General features: G+C 45.9%; 1 protein-coding gene across 6 annotated transcripts in view; it reads right to left on the reverse strand.

Annotated features, from left to right (window-relative positions):
- The window catches only part of RBFOX2 (RNA binding fox-1 homolog 2), a 170,266-nt gene extending 151,856 nt beyond the window's left edge, over positions 1–18,410 (reverse strand). For all 6 annotated transcript variants that reach the window (XM_058023107.1, XM_058023106.1, XM_058023104.1 and 3 more), the window contains exon 1: positions 18,216–18,410. In XM_058023107.1, coding sequence (XP_057879090.1) covers positions 18,216–18,410 — 195 coding nt within the window. The remainder of the gene's footprint in view (positions 1–18,215) is intronic.

Consider the following 18,410-nt stretch of genomic DNA (forward strand, 5'->3'; position numbering starts at 1 on the left):
AAACTTCAAAAAGGGCAAAAAGTATCCCTGGATTTCTTTCCTCCCCATTCATTCCATCAAGAGACATCTAATGCTGAAACTGTTCTGCCAGACCTTGAGTCTTGAGGCCAGAACAGACCTGGCAAGTCAGGCCAAAGTTCTAGGTGCTCTCATTTTTCAATCATGCATCTTGCAGCACATGCTGCAACATGGCAAAAATGACTCCAGCACACAATGAGCATGCTCCCTCCTGCTCCAGCCCAGCAGCCAGTTTTGCCCCAAGACAAGGTAGCCCACATTATCCTACTGGCCAGGACAAAATCATTCCAGATCGGCCAGGGCATGAACAAGCAGCAGTCACTGCAGCCGAGGGCAAGATGCGGAGCCTCCCCGCTGTGCTAGCAGCACTGAATCAGTCTTCACCATGAGGAGCTCTCCCCATCGTTTCCGCTCTCAAGGGCTTCCCAACCAATTCGGGATCGCACACTGCACACAGCGGCCAGGCAGCAGCACCAGCTGCACTTCCCAGTGAGCTGCACTTCCCAGGCATCGCGCTACAGCTCACAGACACGCACAAGCAAACAGTGTCTGCAATGGCACTGCACAAGGCTAAGCAGATGGAGGTAGATTGGGTCCACTGTGCTCAGTAGGAGCCCAGAGCGGGGGAAAAAATATCTCATTCGATACTTACTCCTTTCCCTGCACAGCCAACCAACAGGGCAAGGCATCTTAAGCACAGATGTCCGTCCCATTACAGATCTCCCTGGGGCCTGCCAGGACTTCGACTGTAGTTCAGCAAAGAAAGAATCCCAGACAGAACATGAAGCCTGGGCTCCAGAAGCAACCTCTTTATCTTTATTGCATTTTTTGTATTTTTAAAAAATTTTGGCACTCTGCTGACTTTCACAAAGGTAATGCTTGGAATGTACAAATCTGCACCAAAAACTGCAGAGAGAAAACCTTAAGAACGGTATATTAGCTGAATACAAACTCAGTACACAGTGTATTTAGATTGAGCCTTTTGACCTTCAGATCTTACTGTACAAACACCTGCAAACCAGTAGCTCTTCCTTTGTAAAACAGAGGCAGGATGGGAGAGCATGAAGTCTCTCTCAGCCTAAATCCCTCATTCCTTTTAACAAACAGGAATTACTGCATCATTAGATTTAGCAGCAGTACTTAAAACCAAATCAGATTTGGCAAGAGGAAAATAAAGCTATTGACTCCTGACATTTGCAACTTCAAGTATATTAGACCAGCTCCTCCATTTATATTTAGTACACTAGTGAAGAAAGCAGCAGTCTCTAATTAAACAGATACAGCATAATCTTCATTGAAGGATCAAATGCACCAGAAACCTTCCCCTTCCTGGTGCCACGGCTCCCTGGGAAGCCAGGCTCTCACGCTGCTGCGGAAACCATCCCAGCCGGGTGAGTCACCAGCGCTATCCCCCAACGGGCATGATCCACAGGGCCTCTGGAAACAGCTGCTGGGAGAGCAGCAGAAAGAGAGAAATCAGACAAGATCCCAATTCTGCCTGCTCCAAAAGGATTGTTTTATTCTTCTCACTTTGTCTCCCCCATGCCTCCAGGGACCTGCCTCCCTATTGAAGGGGGTGACAGCCATCGTTTTAGCTTCACTGACACCATCATGGATTTTGTAAGCCAGAAGAAACTTCTATGATGTACGTCTTAATGTACAGAGAGAGCCTCTTGGAAGAGCTCCTGTGCAGCAAGGTCTCAGGCCATTACTTAGCACAAGGAAAAGGGAAAGCAGAACAAATTGGAGGGGACAGAGGGTTTTAATATGGGAGTACAGTGCTCTGTCAAACACAGCCAAAGCAGTTTTTTATATCCCCAAGATTTACAGCTCTCACCTACTTCCCCAACTCAAATCTTTCATGGAATTTACTGATTTTCTACAAGCTCTGCACTATAAAACAATCCCAGTTCTTTTCATGTTTGCATTTGGCACAAACAGTGCTGGCATTGCTTGGACACATGCTACCCAAATGCAGAGAATAAAGATTAAGGATGCAATTTTCCTGTAGCTTTAAATTCATTATAAGAAGCACTTTTCTTAAGTGATCCTACTCACTCCAAGAAAATCGGAGCTATTTTATATCATGACATTCAACCTACAGGAAACAGCAAAGTATTGAAGAGGAATATTCACAGAGAGGAAACAGCAGGAAAGGGACTAGATGAGTATCTTCAACACACAAAGTTTTCCAGCTCCGTTTCACTTCCTGGGCCAGCTGAGAGTCACTGAGCAGCACTGCGCTCTGCCCAGCTGAAAACGTGAAACTCAACCCCCTGACAATCAAAGGAAGGGTGGGAATCTCTCAATGAGCCTGCCCAGGAGGTGGAATTCTGGCCAAACCTCATTACAGGGCATCTCCTGCCTTTCTCTCCTCTGCTGCTTGCTCACTGTGACATCCAAGCTATCAGTCACAGAACTCAGCAGCGTGCAGCCGCCTGTACCCCCCTGCCCAGAGCCTCCCCGTACACTCCCCAGCATGCAGCAGTAATTGCCTTTCCTATTAGCCCACAGCGACAACAGCTGCCATGGCAACCAGCAATGATTTTAATAAGTTTGGTCTGTTTTCAAGGGCAGCACGCGCGTGCCGGCACATGAGCACGTTGCAGACACGCGCCAGGGGGAAGGAGGACCTGCCACCAAATACAAAGGCAGAGCTGAAAACACGCTTGGATCAGAGAAACAGTGGATGAGCAAACAGTTACCCCCCTCTTCTGCAGGAGGAATGGATGTCCACTCACTTCTAAAGCAAAGTGGATGTGAGAGGGGTGGGCAGTGGTATGGTGGTGTTAAATGTGCAAAGGCTCTCCTTGAGGAGCTACAGATACTACCAGGTGACAGAAGTGACAGGCAGCTGCACTGTGGGTATGTTGTGCCACATCACCCCGCACACTGCTGCTGTCAGCACTGCTGAGATGGACACAGCCAGCACTGGACACCAGCTTGCCTCTCAAAAGGACAGCAGAGGAACACATCCACCATGGTGGAGGCAGCTGGATTTAGAGATAAATTATTCTCTTCGGCATGACTTATTTTCTATGAGATCAAGAAAAAGAAGCTCCAAGCCAAATGGAGCACAGAAAGAAAGGATCACTTCTTTCAGAACCTATTTACTCCCAGCTTAGCCTCGAGGTATGATTTCACACCATGCACCCCAACAAAGAGGCTGTGCCCACTGTAAATACCCCACAAACACAAGGATTGGTGGCCCAGAGTAAAGGGGTATTACCAGTCAGACCAACTTACACCAGGTGGTCTAAAGCTGTCTAACCCAGTAGTACTGACACAACATTTGCAAATCATAAATTTAGTATTACTGGGGTTTTTTCAAAAGCCTTTTGAAGGTTTAGTTTAATCAGCTGTCCATCATCCACTCACCAGCTGCTACAAAGGGACAATTTCTGCTATGCAAACTGCACCAGTATCTGTAAACTCCACACAAAAGACTTGGAGGAAACAGACGAGAGGAGCAAACATGATACACTGAAGCCCAGAATTCCAAATTAGCTGCAAAACGAAGCATATTGTATCATTCCAGTCTCACAAGCTATGCAGACTCATAGGAGAGGGAAAAAAAAAAGTAAATCTGCAGCACCTTTTCCACCATATCATATGTTTTACACAAGCCTAAAGAAAATATGAAACATCCAACAGCTGCATGCAGACTCATATATGTAATTAATTTGAATTTTGAATTTTGGTGCTAGGGAAAGATGCTGTAAAACACTGCAAACTACCTTTTGCTAATACAGCAAGCTGATGCAGAGTAAGGCAAGAGCAGCGTGCAGCTCACCATGTGTTCCAAACAGCCCCCAAGGACCACCCTTTAGATGGAGGGGGCAGCAATAAAGGAGGCCACCTAGTTCAAACAAGGGGAGGAAAGATGGCCACTGAACCCAGTGCTCTGAGATTTCTGCTCCTCTGCAGCTGACCTGGGACTTGTTTCATTTCTCTGTGCATCACCTCACACCACCTTTCTTCCTAACATGAATACTATGCAATTAGGATTTAAGAGGGGCTCAAATCCAGAATAACTGAGGCTAGGCTAAAGAATACAGGGACATTTAACTGCTAAAAACAAAGGATTAAATCAATGAACAGGAACCAAGAGTTCTGTTTTGATTCCTGTAATGCTATCTGCCTTGAATAAACTCTGTGGATACACTAGTCTTTGGCTAGCCCATACAGGACAGAAAAAACCTCCTGCTACCTAGTGACTGAGCCGCATGGGAAGCAGTGGACAAAAAAAGACTTCTGGGAACCTACAGTTCTCTTCATCTGCCACCTGAGCCATGACTGTAAACCCCTCCCCCAAGCAGAAACACTACCTCATTTCGCTGTACATCCTCCCTTTCCAAGCAGCACATGAAAATGATGCTCCATCCCTGCCAGTCTCATTGCTGCCCAGGGGTTTGAATACAGCAGCAATGAATTGACTGGTCTTGTTAATTTAATTCAACTACATGGGAAATCTGTAAACAGAAGCACAACCCATGACAATACTATCAGAGGGCTCTGAACACAGAATTGAAAAATTTGCTTTTGGTTATCACTGCTAACCATGCAAGGAAGAAGAAATTTTCATACTGGATATTTTACATTTTTACTGTTTAAGCTCTTGCAGGTAAGAAGAAAGTTTCCTACAGGCAACACTGCTTTTTCTAACCTGCCAATTAGTTTCACACACAAATGTGTGTGTGAAATGTCAGTCAAATTCTGAATTAGCATTTGACTAGATACACTTTCAGCAGCTCCAATCCAGGGCTAATTTAACAGATGTGACAGTACCCCTTGAGTCTCCAGGGAAGGGCAGGACTACCTGCCCTGGCTCCAGTGGGACAGAGCAGCCTTTGGGAGAGCACTGATAACCACATCCCATGCTCCCTTCCCACTGCAATCTTATTTTCACAGTACACCTGTTCAAATGCAGCCTGTACAAATGCAACAGTAATTTTTTTCAAGCAACTTCATGAAGATAGTTGCCTCCACAATGCAATAACCATCTGTGTATAAGCACATTGTTCAGAGAGCAAAGCTAACCATCCAACAGACTCTGCACCCCAGGAAAATCCATACAAGACAAAAATATTTACCTGCAAAGTAAAGTTGGGAAGTGACCTATTAAGAAGCTCTCCCCTACTTAATGTCACTGTATTCATTATCAAAAATCCTGCCCAGGAAGTCAGAGGTAGAGAAAGCCTTACAATGGTAGGAATTCACCCATGGAAGAACAACAATGCCACATGTTTACTCCAGTACAAGGGATTCAGAGATTTAGGGACGGTCTTTAAAATCCTGTCCTAAAAACAAAAGTAAAAATTGTCAATCCCAGAACCAAGCAGACAGATCTACAGACCTCAGAATCTTTAATTGCAAACTTCCAACATTTCGGACATCAAGAAACTGGTGACACAGTATAAGAAATTGCTTAGGAGAGTGTACATAAAATTTGTATTTACCTGAGGATTAGTTAAACTACACAAGCCAAACAAAGCACTTGATACTACTGTGCCAGCAGGTCTGGTCAGTTTGCCCACTGTAGTGCACCTTTTCCAGACTACATGCATCATCTCTTTATCAAGCACCAAATCCAAGAGAACCAGCTTCACAGAATACCTTACAACAGACATGAGAGCCCAAGCACAGAGATTTTATGTTTATTTAATCACAAACCTCATAAAAGAGCTTGCTGATACCTTGTCAGCCACAGTGACTAGCAGACACCAGGCATCTTGGAAGGTTTCAGTGCACAGGAGAGTCAAACACACCCACCTCCTGCTACACTTCCCAAGCATGGTCAGGGACAGGCACAACTTCAGGCAGACTGTCATCACATTCAAGTCACAGCCAGAGGGTTCCTCATTCTGAGGTAACAGGGCCAATTCTCTCCATTCTGCCCACAGATTCCACACATCTACTGAAATCCAACAGAAACAAGAACATAGGATGATCCAGATCTACTGAATCACTATCCACTCTCCATCTACAAATTAAAACATGCAGACTGGCTAGTCTTTCTCTGATGCCTCAGAGTTTTGGATGCCAGAAAAGATAAAAAAGGAGAACCAGGTCACCAGAGGTCAAAAATAGTGGCTGCTACAGAAAGGATGGAACAAATGCTGGAACAATGGAGCGGCCAAACTACTCTGCCCCTATGAGCTACTCCTATGGTAAATGTCTGCAGTAATCATGAGGTCCAAAAATGAAATACATACCCCATTGGGGGGGGGGAGCAAAAACTATTTTCCTGTTTTCACTAGAAAGGTCATGCCTATTTAAGGAAACCTTCCCAAAGAACATGGATATGCTCCATCACATCCATCAACTAAGAGTCCAGAGTTAAGTGTAATCACTCATCAAAGAATTCCTAGTCCTTAAAGGGGTCATGGTTGAAGCAAACCCAACTCATGCTACTCCTGGCATGCCAAGCAGTCACAAATACTTGATACTGCCCAAGATGAAAACATGAACCCACTGACCAGCAAAGAAAGAATTCTTACTTAACCCTTAAAGCAATAAATAACAGGAGGAAAACATACACACAAGAAGTCTCATAGCATCCACTCTACTTCCATCTACTCAAGTCAACACCTTCCCCATGGGAAAGAAGCACCCCCCAGAGAACTTATACATTGGTCTGGCTGAAAGAGAGAGATACACTCAGATATGTTATTGGACCTATAGACAGAGAGGTTTCAAGACAGAACACAAAGCATGAAGAATTCTTAGTGGTGTTAATTTGTGATTTATCAACAGATAAAACTTTTTCTGAAACTGTAGCATTTGGCCCTGACCATATGATATTCCTGTTGAAAGACAGAAGACATCAGGCAAGACGGTGAAATGCAGCAAGCCTGTCCTGGAAGGATCTAATTAGGGGACAGAGACAAACACAAAAACCAGACCTAACCATGAACATAATTTCAATTTCCTGGCAAAGCCACAAAGAGACATATATGTATGTATATAGACAGGTACCAGGTGGTCAGACAATATATACTCAAATATCAGTCTTAGCCTCATTCACCACATCCATCACAACAGCACTGATGGTGCACAAGTGGGCACTGAGAGAAGGGATGGACAGATTGTATGCTGGTTTGGGCTTGGATAGAGTTAATTTTCTTCACAGTAGCTGTTATGGGGCTGTGTTTTGGATTTGTGCTGGAAACAGTGTTGATAATTCAGGGATGTTTTAGTTACTGCTGAGCAGTGCTTACACAGAGTCAAGGCCTTTCTGCTTCACCCCACCAGTGAGGAGGAGGCTGGGGGTGCACAAGAAATTGCACAAGACACAGCCAGGACAGCTGACCCCAACTGACCCAAGGGATATTCCATGCCACATGGCATCATGGTCAGCACATAAAGCTGAGGGAAGAAAGAGAAAGGGGAGACATTCAGAGTGAAGTCTGTCTTCCCAAATCAACATCACAAATGATGAAGCCCTGCTTTCCCTGGGGATGGCTGAAGCCCCCTGCTCATGGGAAGTGGTGACAAAGGAATTCCTTGCATACGTGGCTTTTGCTCTACCTGTTAAACTGCCCTTATCTCAACCCACAAGTTTATTTACTTTCAGTCTTCTGATTCTCTCCCCATCCCAGCAGGAAGGAGTGAGCAGCTGTGTGAGGCTTAGTTGCCAGCTAAGATTAAACCACAACAGATGGAAACACTACAGAGTGAAGTTCCACTGTAACCCTCTCTATCTGACAATCAAAATCCACAGTTGGTCCATTTCCTTTTACATTCTGCTCCTCTTCTCTGAAGTATTCTCTGGCCCATGGTTGATGTCCAACCATCACACAGACAGCACTGTTCCCAAATGCCACCATCACCTCCTGCTGAGTCCATCCCACCCTCGACAGCAATGGCCTTGCCTCCTCTGTCTGTGACTGTGACATCTCGGCTCAGCTCTCACAACATGAGGCACCTGCCATGCCTCTTAGGGAAATCTACCCAGCCCAGGAAGTCACTTTTCCAAGAAGTGGTAAGGTATAAAGGTCAGATTGGGAAAAACCTGCTAGATCCAGCTGGTGACACTAGCAGATGCCAGGTTTGGAGAGGACACCAGCTTCATCTTCTCCCCTCACTTCAAGGCAATGGGAATTCCCACAACACATGGAGAGGCACAAAGAAGGCATTACCAGGTCAGTCTTTATATCCTCTTTCCAAAAAGCAGTGGGATGGGGTGTTTATTCCTCCCCTACAGCTTTATACTACTTCCAATGTTGTAGTCTGACAATCCTAGCAGTAAGATCAGGCATCCAGCCAAAACTAGGCTTGTCGTCTGGGGTCCTCTGAAAAACCCCAGCCCTATAACACAATACCTTTACTTGGGTAAGGAGAACTGAATACCCACGAAGAAGCAATAAAAAGCAGGCAGTGATGGGACCCATGAAGGACTCATTATTCAGCAAACAAAAAGCAAATAGCAAGTCCATGATCAACCAGGTATTTTTCACCTGAGACACCTGTATCCCAAGTGGCAGGATTCCTCTGCAGCCCCAATGTGTCATGAAGTCTCCTCAGCAAACATGCCTCTGTCCTCCCTGCTGACCCCACAAGCAACCACACTGAGACCTGTGCTCCAAGGAAAGGGGGAGAGCTGCCAGACCCCACTGGGAGCCAGCACAGGGACAGGGTCAGAAGCCAGTTCCTGCCTTTGCTGTCCACATAGCAGCTCTTTGCCTCTTAACAGACCAAAACATGCTTTTTAACTCAAAAGGCAGTGTAGCTACATTCTCTCCTAAAATAGCAACTACAAAAGTCAACGGCTGCAGATTAAAAAATAGCAACTATCCATGCAACTTCCAGTGTTTCCTCATGTGCAGGGATGTTACAATAAATCAGGATTATGTGCTACTTTTTCCTAATTCCTACTACATTCAAGCCTAAAAAGTGCTGTGTTCTGAGCAGTATAAACAGCTGCAGAAACCAAAAGTTAGGTGGTTTAGTAGTTTAAGACAAGCAGCATCCGTTCTACTTTAAAAGTTAGTTCAATTTCAAACCTTATCTTCCAAGTAAAATTTCACCGTGTTGCTGACCAATCTCCTTAATTCAAGCTATTTTGCTGGGTTTTAAGATAAAGACAACATCATTGTACATTTGCCCAACATGACACCCTCAAGGATCAGTCTATGGAAGCAGGAGGCATCATATATATATATATATATATATATATATATATATATAGTGGAAGCTGCAGAGAGCTGTAGATCAAGGATTAAAACATCACCAAAACCTGACCTCAATAAAAAAAAACCCCAGCTACAATCAAAAAGACAAAAATAAATTAGATTGTAAATGTTAATCTTTTTTTTTTTTTTTTTGCAAATGTAGCCTTGCTACCAGGTACTTCAATCCCCCACTTCCACAATAAGACACAGTATGCCTTTTCTACTCTCAGGAAACTAAAAAATAAAATCATTAGTACCTGTGAAGCACCCACACTATTGTGGTGAGTACTGTAGAAGAGACCATTAAAAATTAATAGGTCTGTACTCAGTACAAGGTTTAGGTTATCTGCAATATTTCAGTTTGGTGTCATACATGAGATGAAAGAGAAGAAATGAAATATTGCATAGTCCAAAACCTGACCTTACACCCATTTTAACTGGTTCCATTAAGTTTAATAGCGCCTCAGCACCATCCGTTAGCTGCACTTGCAGAGATGAAATCATCTCCAAAAATGTAAAAGCTATGACCACAGAATTATGACCTCACTTGATGTCTTCTTGTCACATCCTCCTGCTGGGCAGTTACTGGCTATGAGTCCCAGCCCCTTTAGTGCAGATGCACCAGGAATTAAAGTCTCCCCAGCTGCAGCCTGCCGTACACAGGTTCACCCAGGTTCACTTCTCTGTCTCCTCAATCCTCTGCAAGGAGGAGACAGCACCTGGAGTTCCAGACCACCCAGGACAAACCTAACTCCAGCACCACTGCAGAGCTGCACACCTCTTCCTAGAACTAGAGCACTCAGAGCATTCTGCATTTCCACACACTTCAACTTCTGCTTTGGACAAAACAAATTACAGGATGGGCAGGTGCTTTAGAAGCCAGCTGGATTCTCCTGCAGGCTGTCCAAGAGACATTCAAATCTGCTGCTGCAAATCAGCAGCAGTGCTGCATACACTTTATTGCCTCAGTTTCCCCCATGATTCAAATAATTCCCGAGGCCACTGTAACATAAACACCTGTCTCCCACCCTCACACATGCCACCGGCCCCAGGACATCTGCCCATACCATGCTGCCGGCCCCCACTTCCCTTGGTATGCCCCATGTGCTGCAGCAACATCACAGCCTAGGCTTCCTTCCCTGAATGAACCTTTTGGAGCTCCCCAGGCTGGGTGGCTGGTCCTACTCATGGCAGCAGAAGCAGCACCACTCAGTGAGGGGTCTTAAATCCCAGGAAACAACCCCAGGTGACTCCAAAGCTGAGCTTCAAGAACTAGTGCCTACAGGCAAGGAGAAGCACCTCCAAGACCTACTCCATCCTGGTTCAGCTTTGCTCCAAAGCTGCACAGGGCTTTTAACATGAAATAAGGGTAGGAAAGAGCCCTCTGATGGACCCGCTTTCCAGGACAGCAGAGTACAAAGGGCAACGAAGAAGCCATTGCTTACACTTCTCCTCATTTCTTCTTCCCACAAAAGGGAAGCAAAGACACAGAACAGAATAAAATCAAAGAGTCAGACAGAGATGGCTCTGGAGCACGATCTCTCACAGGAGCTGCTTGGACAGACAGGCTTGGCTACTCCATCCAGGGACCCAGGAAGAAGGTGCCCAGCCCTGCAGCTGGGCAGAGCGTGGCCTTCCCCCACCTCCCTGCCTGAGGTCAGTGAGCAGGCTGGAGGAAAGGCGACCTTTCCCACCCCTATCCGGGCAGGAGAACGGCAACCACAAGCAGCAATTTATAGCACCAGGATCCCAGCTAGAGCCTCCCTTCAGCCCACACAGCACTAAATCAAGGCTTTTTAGTGATGCCTTGGTGGGATTTTCTTCCTGGGCATCACCCTAACAGTGATCACCACTCCAAATGTCTGCAAGAATCTCCTACAGAAATAGCAGTGGGAAAGCTGTGCAGAAAGCCTCAATTTAAAGTGCACAATGCCCCAGTCCCTTGAAGAAATCTGAGCTGGATCCAGATCCCAAGGCCTCAGAGGCCTCTGGGGAGCATATTTTGGTATTTGTGACACACAGAAAAGCCACATAATGTTGATTCTTTAGCCTCTCTATTTAAAGAAATTTAGCTATGCACAGTCAGAGGGAAAAAGTGCTGACATTATGAGGGTTTTTTGCCCCTTAACTGGTGCAGCTTCTTCTTGATCTCTATGCTAATACCTGCATTATTGCTGAGGCAATTATGAGCAGATAAAACCCCATAAATTCATGCAAGAACAGCAACAAGTGCTTCTATTCCATGCTCTCTGAAGCAATCATCCAATCTTTCTGCACCACAAACTCTCCTAGACAAAGGCAAACATAAGCAACAGCCCCAGTAACACACAGCCACTTCAAAAACATGCCAGCCTGAATCCCACTGTCCTATCCAAGTAGAAGATCTCATTACCTCTTTTCTAATCAGTGTGAACCACAAGCAACCTCTGCCCACACTCCAAAGGTTAGAAGCTGGCACAATGGTATAGCTGACTGAACACCAACGTCGCCCCAAGTGAGCTGACAGAAACTGCCAAAGTTTCCTGCTCTGCCCAAGCTGATGCTGGATCCAGCTCCAGTTCAGCTGATGCTGCTCATTAAACAAGGGAACCTTCCTTTCTTTGTGGCCACTTAAATACCTCATATCACTGCTAAGGAGTTGGAGTCCCATTTCTTTGGTCCAGCAAGAGAGCTGACAGGGGTGGTTTAGATAGATGCTGTATGTATGTATGTATGACAAGCCAAATGAGAGAGAGACTGGAACAGCTCACAAACATCCTGGAAATCTTCGAGAACGCAGAATAAAGGTTAGAAATCTAGAAAACTACATGGTCTTTCTCAGCAAAGCTTTTCTGCAGGAGGTAGCCAGACACAGCTCAGCAGGAGAGCTTGGCAGAGCCCTGACAGGGAACACTGCAGGGTCAGGAGGGTGGCATGCTCCAGGACTGGTGAGGACTCTTTCATCCAGTCCCTGCCATCGCTGGACTTGGCTCCTACAAATATCTCTAACTCAGCCTGGAAAAAATGAGATGCATGCAAGAAAGTGAAGCAGAGGGAGGAGGAAGCATGCTGGGGGAAATGTATACATATCTTTCAAACTGAATTTGCAAAAGATTGCTGGCAAAATTAAATTTACTGGAGAGCAAAGGGAGTCAAGGCCCAAAACGCAGTCAAGCAGCTCTAATCCCTAAACATTGGGATTATCTCATGACAGCTACACTCGGGTGTCCACTCAATACCACTGTAAAATGTAGATCAACAGAATGCTCCAATGAACTGGAACTCGTTACCTCTAATTGCTTCTCTCACTTCTCTTCTGGATGTTCCTCTGATCCCTCAGCCACTGCATTTCAACAGCAAACACACAGACAGAAGGTCAAGTAATATCAGAGACGGGCAAATTAAATAAGAGATGTCCAGACAACAAAAACATCTGCCCTTCTCCTTCACTTCATACAAAAACTAAGGTTTGCTGAGTGCCACAAGGCAAGTCAGCAGCACAGAGTGACAGGTTTTAAAACATCTTCAACTAATGTGATTCCTGCATTTTCCAGAAGGGCAGAGGTTTCTGTGCAGCCAACCAAACACTGCTAACAACAGGCTTTATTTTTCCAAGCTAACAAGGGTATGTCCTTCAGCAGCAGTTTCCAGGGGGCCACAGACCACACACAGAATCCCATTCAGATCCATCTCAACTTCGGTTTGGCTTCCCTACCTCTAGTGCAAACGAAGCAGCTGATTCATTTCATTTTATTTTACTGCTGCCTCCTTTGCATCTCCTGTGTTCTGGCACTGCTGCTGCCACCAGCCTCAGCAGCAGGGGCTGAAAGGGCAGTCACAGTAAAGCACGAAGGCAGCACAGGGACACAGCTGCCAAACCTTCAGTGACCAGCACATCTTTGAGACTGCCTTGAACACAGAAGTGCAAACCCCCAGTGCAGAAGGGCAAGGCAGGGGCCCTGCTTGCTGCATCACTGGGAGAAACAGAGGGTATTGCACAGGATGTGCCTGCAAGCTGCTCCAAACTCAGCTGGGTGGGCAACCTTTCCAACATGCAAGGGAGAGAGCAGGCCTCCTGCAAAATACCAGAATGCTTGTGTTTCTAAACAGGAATTCTGAAAGGAAAAATAAAAAGCTTATATCTACAGCTGGTACACATATGCAGAAGGAAACCATCTCCAGTGGAGCCAGATCTCTGTTTGGCTTCCAACCTCACAAACGTGGCCATCACCTCTGAACACAAACCTCTGGAATCTACAGAGAAATACTGAGAGAGCTGGGAGGAGTACTAAAGCAAGCAGAATACTTCACTTGGACTTTCTATTTTCCTGAATATGGCAAGAAAAGAGCCAACATTAAAGCACCCTTAACAACTCTAAAATCCTAACTTTCAGTCTGTTTGCCAAAGGTTTTCTTTGAACTGGAGATTTTCTAAGTGTTCCCAGACTGTGTAAAGTCTAACTCATAACATTCAAATATTTAAAAAAAAACAAAGGGCAACAGCTAACGGAGAAACAACAACAAACTTAGAGGTGATTCATTACATCTCATCACATCAGCAACTCTCTGTCGAAACAGCATCCCAGGAAACCTCATCCTGGATCCAAGGCAGGGGTCGAAAGATTGGAACTTCATTCCTTGCACTATAATATCATGTATCCCCTGCACTGCTCTGCATCTCTTTACAAAGACAGCCATGCCATGAAAAATAAGAGGGAGGAAAAAGCTAACCTGATTACACAGCTTTTCCACAATTTACTGGAACTAGATGTTCTCTTCTGTAAGATATAAAAATACAGACTTCCAAAGGGTCCCTCACAGCACAAAAGCTGTTATTCACTGCCCCCGTCTTGATTACAATCCCAGTCGGCCCTCTTACTTGTAGACCCAAATCTATCTAGAAATTATCAGCAGACTGATTTCTTGCCATCCTCTGGAGCACCACAAACAGGCCACAGCTTGGACAAGGACACTGGCTGTCATGAAGCACCAGCCATGTCCCCACTGTCCCCTTTCTGTGGCACCCTGCAGGTTCAAGGTCTCCAGTCACTGTGCTGGAAAGAAGTCAGGCTGGTAGAGGGTGTCACAGACCATCTTCTGGCTCACGATAGGATGAGAAACCACAGACTTTCCTGTGGAGCAAAGACTTATCATCTATTACATCATCTTTTAGTCACAGGGGACTGATCTCAACACCACTAGTCATCTTTATGAACCCTGTGCTGACATGGCTGAATGACAACACAAAGTCACCACTCATTGCTGCCACTAAAGGTTTATGTGGACTGGGCAAGGCACAGACCACAGCTGCATTAACTGTCCGTCCTGACCAGCTGGCCACGCTCATGGCTGCAAGAAAGGTAATTCTCCAAATACTCAGGGACACTGAGCACACAAGTCATCCATGAAAGAGGAACAGATCACCTCTGTTCACACTTTGCATCTAATTCCACCCATGTATTACCACAAAGTATGATTTTAATTTACTAACCAGCCTAGACCCCATAAAAAAGTTAAATCAAAATTCAGCTTGAGGAGCAAAAGAGGAGCTGATTAACTCATTCAACCCCATGCAAAACAAGAGGATGATAGTTTAGTAACTTTTCCAGCAGTAAACTGTCTGTACACCTCTAGCACCTAGAAGGAGAAGACAAAAACAGCACCCTGGAAAAACACCCTTGTCTGCAGTTTGAAAGAGAAAGGGACACTTCCCAGCTAGCCACAACACTTCTCATCTTTCATCACACAAGGAGCAGAGGAGGAGAGAGATTGTTGCAAGGGTACTTTCTCTTCTATCTGTGCAGCAGTCAGTATTTTCTAACAAGAAGCAAATACAGCTGCATCAACAACTGCATTTCAGTGCAGTTTCACAAGTGACTTAGGCTAATATAACTTTCTTTTTTTGTCTTCTCCCCTGTGTTAGGCATTATTTTTACCCAGATCAGCAAGCTGATCCAAATGATTCAATCATCCAAGTCAGCAAACAGAGCATGAGGCAGTTCCTTGCTAGTATTTATACAGTTAAATCAGCAGTACCTTTGGGGCCAAAGCTTACAAACCTGTCCAAATACTTCCAGGTGACATTCCTGGCCGGTCGCATTTGACTTTTGCCGTTTATGGCACAGAGAGAGCTAAAACCCAGCAGTTCCTGGTAGACCTTTTCCTCCCACGCCACGATTAGCTGAAATATGTCCCAGAAGCAGATAGCAGCCATGATCCGATTTGTCCCAATCCCAACTCAAGCAGCTTTACACCACCCTCCTAACAAGATCAGCACTGGCCAAACACCATTTATCCAGCCTGATCAAAGATGGATTAGATAATGAAACCCTAACTGCATAAGCTGTCTGAGCATGCTGGCCTAAGAAAGCAGAAAACAAGAAGAACAGTAAATCTAAGGGCTATTCGAAGCCTTCAGGTACCCCCAGTCCCAAGGTATTAATAACTAGCTACTGTCTTATCTCCCTATAGCCTAGTTTTGATATTTCATGCTAATAGACCCCCAAAAATCTATTAGTTTTACAGCTACACTAGTAATTTGTACAGCTAAATGATTTATTTCAGCATTACACACTGTGTTTATATCCTGAGCCATCGGTAGGTACAGGTTATTCAAAGAAGAAATGGTGGGGGGCATAGCAGCATTCCGTGATTCCTTGCTATCAACCCAGAGACACGAGGTCACCAAGTTCACACAGCAACAACCCGTGGCTCTGGAACAGGAAGTAGAAAATTGACAGGATCTCCAGGAAAAACAAGGTACAACGGTTGCTGGTCTGATTTCCAGCTTTCAGAGAGCCTCTAGTACATAGGAGAGGGAGGAAAAAAAACATCAAAGAATAGGCTCTTTATTCCTCTTGCAAGCATTACATACAGTTAAACATAGAGATTTTTCTAAAAAGAAGCTGTTATTCTAAAATAAGGTACTTCAAAAGAAGGCATTATCTGAACAGAAATCCTTATGAAGGGCAATCTTGTGTTTTGTCTTTTAAGGAGAAAGATACCGAATTTCCCAAACATTAAAGACGATATTTTTCCTACCTCTGATATTATTGGTAAGTTTGGCTTCTAATTTGGTACTTCTTGCTTGCAAACACGAGAAGATTCTCCAAATATATAAACTACACTTTTTAAAACTAAAAAAAGTCAAGGGAAACTTCTGGACACAGAATTATAGAACAGTTTGGTTAGAAAGGACCTTAAAGATCACCTAGTTCCAAATGATGGTATGTATTTGCACATACATATATATGTTTATTTTCATCTTTTATAATAAAAGGATTGAAAAAATTTTCCATATACATACATATGGAAAGATTTAAATTAAGAATGCCAATTAAGTACAATATGAGTATCTTAATCTGAAGAACAGCTACACTGACTACAGACACACTTAAAAATTGGGCTCTACTAGTTGCCCCTCACCTAATTTCTCCACTGTTTCCCACTCTTTGGTACAGAAATAAACCCCAGCTTTCTGCTAATTAATTTGACAACCAATCCCTACTATCATGACCACCAGCACTACACAAACTGCTTCACACACACACTGTTGTAGCTCCATGGCTGAACACTGCAATCTTACCATTCATTGAACAGACAAGACACTTGTCAATGTACATATAGGAGGGAGTCTTTTATCTGGAGAGAAATTGTACTAATTTGCAATTAAAAACAAAACAAAACAAGAAACACCAGACTTTTGCTAAACCAGCCCAAGTCCCTTCTTGGGCAATTTTCAGTTGATTTACCCAGGTTTATATCAAAAACAGCCAGTTAAACCACTATATGCAGGGTAAACTGTGCATCTTCTCTAAGTACACAGGATCTCTGCCTCAGTTGAACTCTGAGGAGCTGGAAGAATTTCACGTCACCATGCTTGTGCACTCATTCATAACTCCTAGCAAGACACACCGTACAAACACTGCGATGCTGAGCATCTTTCTCCTTGCAATTGTACACATTGCCTGAGTCATACCTGACACCTTCGTGTGGGAGAACACACTACTTCAAAGGATAAAGGAGCACTGCACGATGGGCACTGGCCCTTGGGAGAGCACAAGCAGCAGCAGCGCTTGGGTACAAAGCTCCAGCAAGCGCTCAGGCCACACTGTCACACTTGGGAAAGACTGATGCTGTGGGGTGGAGAGACCACCATGAAAGGCTGAACATCAGACAGAACACAAACAAAACGTTCCTGCCACAAGCTGTTTAAAAAATAAGTAATTCTTGAGCGTAAAAACTGGGGACAGCCTGGGAAATAAAAAGGGAAGAGTGTTGGCCAGCACTTAGCATCTTCATGAGAAGCACCGTGGAAAGAATAGGATGCTCCCTTTGGAAAGCCAGGAGCGCTTACCAACCCCAGAAAAGGTGAGAAGAGAAACAAGCTCAGATGAATAAATCACGCTGCTTCCAAAGAGCTCTGATATTCTCATCACGAGAGAGAGAAGTAGAAAAGGCCAGTGCAACTGCCGTAATAAAACAACCCTCCACAACACCCAGACAAAGGGAGGCAGAAACACCTTGGCAGCATCACCCCACAAACACAAAGGCCAACGCACCTGAAACAAGCGATGTTTTGGGGACGATCAAACCGCGCTGGCAGGAGACGACAGAAACGTGGGACTCTGAACCACCCTAGAAGACGCCCCACTGCTCCGCTTCCCCCTTCCCAAGCAGCACCTGGGATTTCTCCCGGTGCTGTGCAAGCCCCAAGCGCCGCGCGTAAACCCCGCCAGGCCCGGAGCGCTGCCGGCGCCCCGCACCCGACCCCGACCCCGCGGCCTCCCCCAGTGCCCGGCGGTGCCCGGGGCGCGGACCCGGCGGCGGCTCCCCCAGGGCCCCGCGCCGCCGCCCCACGTGCTGGGCTGCTCCCCGGGAGCCGCCGGGCTCGGCCCGGGAGAGCCGCGCTCGCCTGGCTGCCCGCGGGGAAAGGGCCGCACGCCCGAGCGCAACGCGCCGAATCCCGCAAACCGAAATCAACGCGGCCCGGCCCGGCTGAGCCCCGGGAGGGAGAACCGGGGACGGCCCGGCCCTGCCCGCTACCTGCATGCCGCCGCCGTCGGCCTCCGCCTCCGTCCGCAGCCGCTTGCTGTGGCCGCCCTCCGCGCCGTCCCCGCCGGGCATGGGCTGCTCCAGCTCCGGCTCCCGCTTCACGCCGCGGGCGGACCCCGCGCCGCCACCGGCCAGGAGCTGCGGCTGTGGCTGCTGCTGCTGCGGGGGCTGGCCGCCCTCCGCCAT

The sequence above is a fragment of the Melospiza georgiana genome, chromosome 4 (assembly GCF_028018845.1).
Source record: "Melospiza georgiana isolate bMelGeo1 chromosome 4, bMelGeo1.pri, whole genome shotgun sequence".
NCBI classification, from domain to species: Eukaryota; Metazoa; Chordata; class Aves; order Passeriformes; family Passerellidae; genus Melospiza; species Melospiza georgiana.